Here is a 12,565-nt window from a genome sequence, read left to right as displayed (position 1 = left end):
TTAGGGTGCTGTAAGGCGCCCTTATGTCTCCGCTATCCAACACTTGACGGGCGAGAAACTTCCCGCGCAAAATGAAAAACAGAATCAAAACTGGTTTTGGAGGGAATTTCGGGAGTTGTTTATTGCCATTCTATAAAATAATATTATTTGGATTGTTTAGATGGTAAAGAAGTGAATTTCTGGCACTTTACATTTTGAAAATAAACCCAAGAATGAACCAGTTCCAGTAGACACCCGCCACTACCATCTCTAGCCAGCAGTGCTGCGAAGCTTCACAAAGCGCGAATTGTTATTAAAGTTTGAAGAAAATAGAGAGGGAAATAATTCAAACGATTATGGAAATTCTAAATGTAAATTACGGAGGATAATTAAACACTTAAAGGCCCAAGAATAGGTAAAACATGTTTCATGAAGCCTCCAGTGCTGCACAATCCCCGCCGACGATAGTATCGCCATGGCGAGCTGACCAGAAAGCCCATCACTATCACATTTGTTAAAAAATTTGCAACAAGCCAACGAAAATCGACCAGGAACGGTGGACAGCCAAAACCGCGCGCTCTGCGACGACCACCGTGGGATGCACATACGTATGCGCACCCCTGCCGCGGAGTAGACTCAGTGCCCGCGATCCGCGACCAGCGAACCGCCAAATCCCGAGAAGCCAGCTGCAGCAGATCCACAGATCCCGCCGCAGATCCAGATCATGGGCCTCGATTTCGACGCAGTGGAGTACTGCAAGGGGGTGAAGACCCAGCAGTCCCAGCCGCCTTTCGCCTGTCCCGTCCGCGGCTGCGACCGCAGCTACAAGACCATCATGGGTCTGCAGTACCATCTTATGAAGTACGACCACGACAACCCACAGCCACTCACACCCGTGCTGACTCCCAGCCGCAAGAAGGCGCGCTCACGCTCCGGCGGCCACCATTTGACACCTCGTCCGCACAAGGATCATCCCACGCCCGGTGGCGGCGGAGCTGAGGCCAGAAACGGCTGCTCCTTGGCCAGCGCAGGAGATGGATCGGCGACCGGAGTCTCCGCCCGGCAGTACGCCAATCCAGAATCACTGGTGTCCTACAACGAGGAGGAGGCCACGGTGACGTTTAACTTAGACGGGAAAAGCGTGCGCCTGGGCATCGACGACGCCCTACCGCTTGTGGAAGATGAGGAGTTCGCCGCCCTGGTGGCCAGGGGCTGTATTCTAAATGCCGACGCACCACCGGTGGAGGAGAACGCGCCCTGGGCAAGGGTCCAGGTGCCTGTGGCCAGAGTAGCCGAGATTCCGGACTACCGAGTGTCCGACGCCCCGCCACGGCCACTGGCCTACTATCGCTTTATCGAGAAGTCACTGGAGGAGCTGGACGGCGAGGTGGAGTACGACGTGGACGAGGAGGACTCCGCCTGGCTGGAGCACATGAACGAGGAGCGTCAGCGACTCGGCCTCAACGCCGTAGGCATCGACACAATGGAGCTGCTGATGGACCGGCTAGAGAAGGAGTCCCACTTTCAGGCGGCGGCCAACGGCACACCGACAGGCGTCGAGGTAGACGACGACGCAGTCTGCTGCATTTGCCTCGACGGCGAGTGCCAAAACACCAACGTGATACTTTTCTGCGACATGTGCAACCTAGCGGTACACCAGGACTGCTATGGTGTCCCCTATATCCCGGAAGGACAGTGGCTATGCCGCCGATGTTTGCAGTCACCCAGTAAGCCGGTGAACTGTGTGCTCTGTCCCAATGCGGGAGGCGCATTCAAGCAGACGGACCACGGCCAGTGGGCGCACGTGGTATGTGCGCTGTGGATACCCGAAGTGCGATTTGCCAACACCGTCTTCCTGGAGCCAATAGGTGAGTATTTCGATCTCCCAGCTTTCTTGATGTTCCAAATGATAACTGGGTTTCTTTCATAGATTCAATTGAGACCATTCCCCCCGCTCGTTGGCGACTCACCTGCTACGTGTGCAAGGAGAAAGGTTTGGGAGCCTGCATCCAGTGTCACCGGAACAGCTGCTACGCCGCCTTCCACGTTACATGCGCACAGCAAGCGGGACTCTACATGACCATGGACACGGTTAAGGATGGGCACAATGATTCGTCAATGCATGTTCAGAAGTTTGCCTACTGCCACGCCCACACGCCAGCGGACGCTAAGCTAAAGATGAACGTGCCTGACTTTGAGGACACGCGCCATAAAATGCGGGAGGCGCGCAAGGCTTTGGCCAAGAAGCGCTCAACAGCTCCCGTGGTGCTGATTCCGACTATTCCGCCGGACCGCGTTCAGGAGATAGCCACCATGGTGACGATGCAGCGTAAGAAGGAGTTCCTTGACCGCATTATCGCCTATTGGACGCTTAAGCGACACTATCGCAATGGGGTGCCTCTCCTACGACGCTTGCAGAGTCAAGGGAATAACCACGGCGTGATTCAACGCAACGGCATTGAAGGATCGCCGGACACCGGTGAGTTGTACCGCCAACTTAAATACTGGCAGTGCCTTCGGCAGGATCTGGAGCGAGCGCGCCTTCTGTGCGAGTTGGTGCGCAAGCGCGAGAAGCTGAAAGTGGCTTTTGTTCGCATTTCCGAGGAGGTGGTAATGCTGCAGCTCAATCCGCTGGAGGCGGCACTAAACAAGCTACTGGATGCTCTGGAGGCGCGAGACAGCATGCAGATTTTCCGAGAACCTGTGGACACCAGCGAGGTGCCCGATTACACCGACATTGTGAAACAACCCATGGATCTGGGCACGATGAGGGCTAAGCTGAAGGAGTGTCAGTATACCTCGCTGGAGCAGTTAGAAGCTGACTTCGACCTTATGATTCAGAACTGTTTGGCGTACAATAACAAGGATACGGTGTTCTATCGTGCTGGAATACGCATGCGCGACCAGGCTGCACCTCTCTTTGTCCAGGTGAGGAAGGAACTGCAGAGGGATGGCCTGCTGGAGCGATCACAGCGCTTTCACGTCGACCACGTGGAAGCGGAGGTGGAACAGGAGCTACGCTTGCTGCTGGCGGCGCCGGCCAGCGAAGGCGTCGTCCAGAAGCTGCTCATTCTAGCCGACAAGTCGCAGGTCCTGAAGAACCCGACCTATCGCACCAAAAAAATAAAGCAGATTCGGTTGGAGATTTCGCGAATGCGCAAAAGCATCCAGAAGGCGAGATTTGCAGCAGTGAGTATAGGCTTTCTCTTCACATACGGTTCCGAAAATAATTCGCACTTTATTTGTTCACAGCGACACTCCTCACACGCTAATCAATCCCAAAGTGACGATGAAGACACGTTGGGCGGTTCGCCTTCTAAAAAGCGCACCCGGAAACGTTTCAATAGCAGTGGTGTGGACATGGAACTGGGGCACGATGACGATGATGAAGAGGAGGATTCTGATGAGGACTCGATGGGCGAGGATAATGTGTCTAAAGACATGCTCAATTCCACGCAAACGCCGCCCTGCAGCCCCATTAAGAGTTTGAACAACAGTAGCTCTCCCGTAGGCATCAATCGAAGGTAAGTAACTTAAAGGGTATACCTGTAAAATGACGAGAATTAATAATACTTTCTTTGACCTTTGACCTTCCAGTCACTTTTCTATCAGGCAAATAGTTTTAGAATTAGCATACAAAAGTTATTGAAAAACCTAAAATCTTTTAAAATTTCTTTCAGAACCGCCATATTGTTAACGCGCAAGGCACAGGCTGCCCTCAAGAGACCATCGGAACCTTTGACGACGCCTGTGAAAGAGGAGCAGCACAATTCACAGTCGTCCAACACTCAATCTACCAGCGGTAGCTCATCCTCCGCCACCACGGCGGCCACGGCAGCGTCTAGTGGAACGGGCACCCTGAATCACGTCCTCGCCTCCGCACCGCCAACTGTCTCTAGTTTTGCGTTGACGCAGAATAACAGCAGTGGTGGTGGAGCATTGTCCTCCTCAGTCGGAGCCGCTGCCACTGGAAGTTTGACCTCTACGGCCCTCACAATCAACAGCAAGCTAAGCGCGAGTCTGCCCGTCAAGTCGCCCAAAAGGCCAGGACGCTATCGTCGGGTGCCGGAAGTGAGGCACAGCTCCTCCATGTCCCCAAAGAAGTCCCCCAATCCGGCGGTAACCGTCAGTCAGGCGCTACTCATGCCCGAGCCCCTACCCTTTGAACGAATACCGGACAGTTTCCGGGTGTACAGAGCCAACAATCAGCGCGACGTTAGTGACAGCGACGACGCTCCCTCGCAGTCGAGCAGTCGGTGCAGCAGTTGCTCTGACTTCAGCATGTCGGGCAGTTGCTCTGATTTCGACAGCGATGAGGCAAGCGAAGGCGATGCTGATGGAGACCCCGATAGAGATGGCGGAAGAAGTCGCAGCGAGGAGAGAGACTCCACGTCCCAGGAGGGCACCACTGACGCCATGGACATGCAGCACGCCAGCCTAAACAATGTTAAGGGAAACAACGGCAACATGGCCATTAGCAGCAGCAGCGGTGGAAGTGGTGGCAGTTCCAGCGACGATGAAGAGGACCGGCCATTGAGCTCGCGGCAGAACAAGGCGGTAAAGGTGGGCCCGCGAGGCACAACCACTCCAACGACAATGGCACGAGCAGTAGGCTTGACAGCGGCACGGGGACGTGGCAAGCGGCGAAGCAATCTCAGTGAGTCGACCAGCTCCACTGCCACGCCGCCGCCTCTGTTGCGAAGAGCCGGTAAGCTGCGGTCAGCCACGCCCAACGCCTCTCCTCTAGTGAACAATATCAAGGCGCGTAGGAACACCACGGCGGCTGGCAGTGCAACTCTCACGAATAACAATCGCAGCAAGCACAGTGAGGATTCCGCATCGTCGGAGAGGCACAATAACCACTCGCACGGCCAGAAGCCGGCGTTGGAGCCGCTTCAGCTTGTTTGGGCCAAGTGCCGTGGCTATCCTTGGTATCCCGCCCTCATACTTGATCCCAAGACGCCCAAGGGATTTGTGTACAACGGAGTCCCCTTGCCCGCCCCACCCACCGATGTCCTGGCTCTGCGGAAGAACTGCCTGGACGAGATTGTGTTCCTGGTGCTTTTCTTTGATGTGAAACGCACCTGGCAGTGGCTGCCGGCCAACAAGCTAGACATCCTCGGGATCGACAAGCAGCTTGACCAGCAAAAGCTGGTGGAGTCGCGAAAGCCGGCGGAGCGGAAGGCCGTAAAGAAAGCGTACCAGGATGCGCTACACTACCAGAGCCAAGTCTCCGACTTGGAGGGTCAAGGACCCGATCCGATCATGTGAAAGCTGATGGCCCAATTGCAACTGTAGGCGCCGCTCGAAAAAATTTAGCCATTTAGTTAGTTCCCCCACAAGGGATCGCTGTATTTTTATATCTCGTTGTTGTTACATGATACTCGAAGATGACGAAGTTGAAGAAGGCCCTCCATTAGAGTATTTCGTTGGCGAATTTCCAATTTGCACTGCAAGTGTCTTTAATTTTCGTTTGTTGCCAAGTCACCAAGGATCGTTTACCCCTATACCATTATGTACAGTTTTTTGTAATACGCGCAGTTGGCGAAGTCGTTGGAGGAACCTACCTTTTGTACATTATTTGGCTTTTGCGACTTCGATTATGAAATGTTAAGTAGAGTAGAGTCCAGGAATCGGTCGAACTACAGTAACATGGAATTTATAACCTCAAGACGATTCACGCGAAATCAAATCAATGTTTAAGTTAAATAGTTTTAAGCTCTCTATTGTTAAGCCCCAAAATCAACATTATAAACACAAAGCCAACCGCTAAAACAAAGCAAGCAGTCGCCTCAAGTTAAAAGTCGTGTAAAAACTAAACCGCTATATAGAAGATTAGAGATGATTATAAACATTTACAAATAGCATTACAAATTGTATAGATGTGTGTGTGTGCGCGTGAGTCTCCATAAACTGATATATCTCTATATGCAAATAGTGTACGTCTTGATTTCCATATGAACAAATAAAACATTTGATTATTGCGATGTATTAAATAGATGAGGATTATTATTATTATTATTATTATTATTATTACTGTGTGTAATTAATGCAACACTTTCGTTTGCCGAAGTGGAACGCGTAGACAATTAAGCATTGAAGTAGTTGGCTTCAATCTTCCTTAGCTCCGCCACCCCAAACTCAATCCGACACCACCACCTTTGCCCTCAAAATTATTGAATATTGTTTAAACCTAATGATAAAATTAAATCAGAAAAATAAATGTTTTAAACGAAACTGTTTCACTCCCTCTTGATCCTTAAAACTCTTAAAACTGTTACTCTTCAGTTTGATGGACACTGGTAGCGTTTTTAGAAGGCATACGACATACGTTAAGTGCGTCAGTGGAGTTCAGCAGGAATTGACTTATATTTACTTTGAGTGTCCCCAGTTCGTTCACCGGGTTTTGAGGGGTCTGCTAACAGTGTCATATTCACCCAACATCAATTATCACCCTGGCAGATGTTTTGTTTTACAGTTTTCGGCAGTACGGATTTAGCCTGGGGGCACATGACACGTTATTCACCTGCTGTTGGTAATTGGCTTTCGATTTCATCCCATCGGGCTGATTAAGCACTCTTATGAAATCGTAGATCATTTTGGCATCTGTATGAACTGTAATGAAGGTGGTTGCAAGTAATACCATTATAATAATTTAGTTTAAAAAAATGAGTTAGCAACTAAGAGATGCAGTTTAATCATAAACTACAAATTGATAAATTCATGTGAGTGTTTATAGCTGCCCATTATTTTATTTACTGTCTAAACATTTCCGAGCATAGTATCTCTCGACCAAAACTCACAAGTCACGGCTCGCAGACATGATTAGGCCAATTAATTTGAAGAGCAAAGACGGAGGCTTAAGCAAGGTGGTTTTTGTGAAAAATTAAGTTGTTTGCGTGACAACTACAACGAATAACAAAAATAAATCTTGAAATATTTTCGACGCATTTTTCACGTGCTTAGACTTGATAAAGCGCGGCAATTGTGTTTGGGCCACAGTTCGCAAACAACTCGAGTGCTAAGCCCGGCTCAAAGTTGTCAGACCGGGCTTATTCATTGCTACCGTTCATTGGCGGCTATCGAGGGGCTATTAAACAACTCGATTAGTTAACAGCTCGCCATTTAACTGTAGATGATGATAGAACGCCCAAACTGTCAGATGATGACCTCAATTAACAATGCATATTTATTAACTCCGGCTTGGAGGACCACGGGCCACTCCAAGTTGGCCAAGTGCCAGGTGTAGGTCATTGCGTTGGCGCGCCAATTGATGTTTTCATTATGATGTTTTCAATTACTATCTATTTGGCCCCTTCGAACGGAACTGGCTGCGCGGGAAGTTCCCACAAACCGGATTTCGTATTTGATTCGGGCCACGTGACGTCAAAGACGGTGCTCCGTATTGGATACAAGAGTTTAAAAAAAGAATCTCGCGGTTTGGAAACAAACGGCCTTGGTGCTGGCTCCTCAATGAATGCCGCATCAAATTATTAGGAAAAATTACGAAATTTTACGGAGTTCAAGCTCCTGCTCCAAATCGTTGTCTTTCTCATATGCTGCATATACAAACGATTTGGGGAAATACGTAAGAAGTATAATAGGCTTTTGATTGCCTTTGGATTCTTTTCGTATAACCAGGAATAACTAAGCTTCTGCTCCAGTTTGGTCTCCATAAGCAGCTCAGCAATTTTGCTCGGTGATTTTATTTGCGTTGGAAGAAATACATTTTTCGCTGACGTTAGTAAGCGATGAAAGGAACCATCAATATAGTTTATTTACTGCGCAAGCCATCGATTGGACAGCTATTGAGCTTCGGTGGTAAATTACTTTAAATTCGCACAAATTCGCAGATGAAATGACGTCTTTGGTTATTTCCAAGCCACCACTCGCACGTGATAACCCCAGCGTGCACCGAATACTGGTATCTTGTGTTATTGGAGTTTTGGAATTTTCGGCGGATCTGCGGTTCAAGTGCGTTTGTTGGCCGTAAACTTACGCCTGGCCTTTTGTTGCCAAGCAGCAGCTGTGTTTGAGCTCTTATTGATTCACAAAAGTGCCGGCGACAGCTGATTCGAGCAGCTGGGATCCAGAAGCTACACTGAAATCAAAGAAATATAGTTAGGAAACAAGTGCAGAGTCTGAAACAAGTAAAAATATATAATATAAATATAAAAATAAGTGCCTGATTTATGAAATCGCATCGTGCTTCTGTGTCGTGATGTGGTGCCACCCCATTCTCAGACGTCTTAATGAACTCCGGGACGCGCTAATCGACAGCCAGTTAACACCTGATGAGTGCAGCGTTCGCAGATTGCGTATCCGCCACCGATTCCCACTCGCCGGAGTTTCGTATGCAAATGGCTGTGTGCGGCAGATAAGATAAGCAACAACGTGGCTAGCGGACTGTAGGCACTTTGAGCTGCTTTAATTAGCGCGGACGTGCCTCCGTTTCTACGCGTATTCATTGATATCAAGACTACATCTGATATCGGACAACAAAATCATTAAAGAATCAATTGAATCTTGACGCACGCGCCCAGATCTCTAGCCCCGAAAAAGACAAGTGGCGATGCTGCTTTCGCCGCCTGATGATCATCATCCTAGAAGCTTCATCAGCGGACCTACGTCACATGGCCAACGTGACTGTGGTCAGTTCAAGAAAGAAAGCTATATGTAGTATTGTGTACTAGACGTCGCCTGGCAACAAGATCCCAATCAGCACATGTGTGCAATTATGTCATGTTATGAAATACACATTTCGAATCGGGAAAGTTGGGCACCCTATGATCCGTCGTACGTGTGACTTTGGAGCCACTCTTCTTACCTCAGAGTGCGAAATATGAAAACCTCCAAAGTTGCCAAGGTGAAGTGTTTGTGAAAATCTTAACAACCAGCGAGGTCTACCCAAATGGAGCGGGTAATTGGGCCAGCATGTGATTAATGAATGACTGTTTTCGACTGGAAACTGCCATCACGAAGAAAATGATACGCATTCTTAGATAAGCCACTGTTCTTCTGATGAGATAGCTCTAGCACAGCCGCTCTTCATGTGCTATGTGATATGTAATCATAATATAGATTATCGGTTTGATTCTAGAACTGTATACTAACTACAGATTTATATGGGTAGTCCAAACAATCAATGTGAAATTCTAGCTTAGTTTTTAGACCCAATGAATTCCCCCACGAAACAGGTTACCCAATCAGAACGGTAGTATCTCCCGATCGCTTGAACTGACCGCACCGATATGATTCAACACCAGATGTGTGTTCTCTGCGATCAGACCGAAATATATATAAACTCTTTGTAAATCCTTTCTACATCCAACCGAGCCTCTTTTCCCATATATGTTATATTTGCTTGCGAATTGATTTAAATAAAAAGCTGGTTCTTAATTTAGGGTTCCTCCAAAAGCACACAAATGTGCTGCTATATAATGCCGGCGAGGAGTGATATAATTTGCCTGATTGACATTGTTTAACCTTAATGCACATTTGCCTCCGTCCAGCGCCCTGGAGCGGCCATATAACGGCGCCGACTGGAATTAACTTGAATTTATTGGGCAGCGGCTGGAGCGCCAAACCGGTTGAAGGAAGCAGCTGAAGAAGGGGCTCCACATCGGGCCATATCGAGTGACTGGCTCCCCGCCCGATCCTTTCCCTTGGCCACCAGTAATCGATTTCTGGCGCGACCAGACGGCGACTGTACAAAAATATGTATGGTTGAACTCCCGCTGGCCAAAGTTGGTAGCCAGGAAGGGGATGATCGAGACAGCCAAATCAGCGACCATTGAGCCCCTTTGACAAATTTAAGTAATTGTCCCTCGCATAGAGCGTGTCATTGATGAATCGATTGATCAGGCGTTGGAGCTCCAAAGACCCTTCACTCGATCGGACCGGGCCAATGGCCATAAATTCCCAGCAGCCTGGGCTAAAAATAAAACCAGACACGACCTTGAAGCATAACGGAAGAAGCCAAGCGAAGGCTGGTCCTGTTTCCCTGGGAAGGTAAAGGGCGGTCCACGAGAGGGGCTAGAGAGACCACTGGCCAATTAAGTTCGAGATAAAGAATCCCAGCGACCTGGCCCAACAGAATATTTATTGACACTTCCCGTAGGGCTGGCCGTGCGTTCAAGGACATCCACAGCCACAATTGCGGTTCTTTTCCACTCGCCGGGATGCAGGTATAAAAGCCCTCGGACGAGCAGCCAAACCGCATCAGTCTTCCAGCAGCAGTAGTCGAAGTTGTAGCGAAGTTTTGGGGCAACCGAGTTCCAGAAGTCCTACCAGTCGCTGCTACCCTAAAGTCAAACTCACGAGTTGAAAACAAAACACAAGCCCCATAAAATATGCGGCTTTTCGTGATCGCCGTTCTGGCCCTAGGTTCCGCAAGGGCCTTCTCTGTGATCCGCACCCAGCCCCATCCGCAGCTGGTGGCCTACGCCCCGGCCAGAGGGGAGTTCCCCGTGGTGAGTGCTTTGGCCCAGGGCTACGTCCGCTACTACGATGGCACGGGAGCAGAGCGACTGCTGCCCTACAGCTACCCGGAACCGCTGAACGGCATCCGGGATCTGTCCACCTCCAGTCTCGTCCGCTCCGGCATGGAGCAGGAGAGCCAACAGGTCGCCCTGTTCCGTGCCTGGTGCGAGCAGCGCTACCAGGCCATGCGCCTGGAACTGGATCGCCTGAAGGCCCAGGGCCAGAAGCCATCGGCCAGCATGCTTGCGCAGTTTGAGCCTCTGGAGCAGATCGTCAAGTTTTCCGCCTTCGAGGCCGTTCCCGGTCTGTCCCCGGAGGTCCAGCGTGCCCGAGATGAGCAGTTACGCATTTGGAACGAGGCCAGGCTGGAGGTGCTGCGTGCCGAACAGGCTCAGCAGCTGCTCGGCCAGTCCCCGGAGTACCAGACCAAGACGGAGAAGATCCAGCCTCTGCAGCAACAGGTTGTTCCCATCCAGGAGAACGTACTGATCAAAACCGCCACTCAGTACGCTCCTCAACCCGTCGAGGAGACGCCGGAAGTGAAATTGGCACGCCAGGAACACCAGAAGCAGTTCGATGAGGCCCTCCTCCGGCAGCCTGCCCAGGAATCCAATATCCTTAAAACCATTCCTGGAATTCAGCAGCCAATCACGACCCAGCCTCAGCCGATCATCAAGACCGCGACAACCACCTTTGAGACCCCTGCAGCTGGCCAACCCCAGGGCATCTTCCAGAGGGGCAGCTTCACAGATCAGCAGACCCCACAGCCCATAGGCGAAACTCCAGAAGTGAAGAAAGCTCGCGAGGAGCACCTTAAGTTATTCAATGAGGCCCTGCTCCGTCAACCTGCTGCCACCGCAGATCCCATTCTGAAGAACACGCCTACCAAGCACGATCAGTCCCAATCCTTCACCTTCCCAGAAAACAAAGGTCCTCAGCCTATCCAGGAAACCCCAGAGGTCCTGCGCGCTCGGGAGGAGCATCTGAAGCAGTTCAGCGAGGCCATCCTGCGACAGTCAGTCGAAGTCCAACAGCAGCCACTGACTTCCACCGCGCCCATTTTATCTTTCGCTCCCCAGGCCATTCTTAAGAGCCCCATTGCCGAGGCACCGCAACCCGTCCAGGACACTCCGGAGGTCAAGCTGGCCCGTGAGCAGCACCTAATGCTCCTCAATCAGGCAAAAGTCCAGGCCGAGGACAAGGTGGCCGACATTGCGGACATGATTCGTCTGGAGGAGCGCGAGCGGGAGAAGGAGCGTTTGCAGGAGCTGGAGCTGCGCAAGCAGGAGGAGAAGGAAGCCGAACTGGTCCGCCAGCAGGAGGCAGATCGTCTGCGCGAGGAAACTCGCATTATGGAGGCCGAGCGTATGAAAATCGAGCAAGAAGATCGCCTCCGGTTGGAGAGTGAACAGCAGGAGCTGCTCCAGTTGAAGGCTAACTCCATCCCCGTTCCCGAGAAGGACACTCCCGAGTACCTGCGCAAGGCGGAGCAGTTCAAGATCATCAACAACCAGGTGCAGCCCCAGCAGCAGCAACCCAACATCGTGACCCAGCAGCAGCAGGTGCAAAATGGCTTCTTCCTGCGCATCCAAACCAACCAGCCATCCACCGCACCAGTGAGCACTCCTGCCCTGCTGCTTCCCGAGACGGGCTCCAATCCCTTCCTGGTCCGATACACCACCAAGCCAGCAGAGGTGCAGCTTCCTCTGCAGGCGCTCCAGCCTCTACCCACGCCCATTGCCTCCGTACTGAAGCAGCAGATTAGCTACAGCTCCACGTCCCCCAGTGAACTGGAGAAAGCCACCCGGGAGCACTTCCGCGCCCACGAGATCGCCCTGGAGCAGCTACGACTGGCCAACCTGAGGAACCCCTGGACTCCAGACTGTCAGCACTAGGAACCGGACAGCCCTCCTCCGCCCAAAAAAACATCCGAGTCCGAGAACGAACTAGAATCACTTGCATTGCCTTAGGTTAGATCACATGCCCACATGTCCACATCTCATCCATAACACGTACACCCATAACACCCCTACAACTCATAGGTACTCATACTCGTACACCTGTATACATAGCTTGGCGATTCACGCCGATTCCCCCCGATTCG

General features: G+C 50.9%; 2 protein-coding genes across 2 annotated transcripts; both read left to right on the top strand.

Moving 5' to 3' along the window:
- The first annotated feature begins 468 nt into the window (after nt 1-468).
- LOC120458173 (peregrin) lies at nt 469-5,975 on the top strand. Its single transcript, XM_039645738.2, has 4 exons — nt 469-1,847; nt 1,910-3,168; nt 3,232-3,503; nt 3,660-5,975. Exons 1-4 carry the CDS (start codon nt 704-706, stop codon nt 5,248-5,250), a joined length of 4,266 nt encoding a protein of 1,421 aa, XP_039501672.1. The 5' UTR covers nt 469-703; the 3' UTR covers nt 5,251-5,975.
- A 4,356-nt stretch (nt 5,976-10,331) lies between these two features.
- On the top strand, nt 10,332-12,356 carry LOC120458798 (trichohyalin). Its single transcript, XM_039646591.1, has one exon. It carries the CDS (start codon nt 10,332-10,334, stop codon nt 12,354-12,356), a length of 2,025 nt encoding a protein of 674 aa, XP_039502525.1.
- Nucleotides 12,357-12,565: the final 209 nt, after the last annotated feature.

This window comes from Drosophila santomea, chromosome 2L, assembly GCF_016746245.2.
Source record: "Drosophila santomea strain STO CAGO 1482 chromosome 2L, Prin_Dsan_1.1, whole genome shotgun sequence".
Taxonomy (NCBI): domain Eukaryota; kingdom Metazoa; phylum Arthropoda; class Insecta; order Diptera; family Drosophilidae; genus Drosophila; species Drosophila santomea.
Note: the sequence above shows the minus strand (reverse complement) of the source record. Positions and strands in the feature narration are given on the sequence as shown.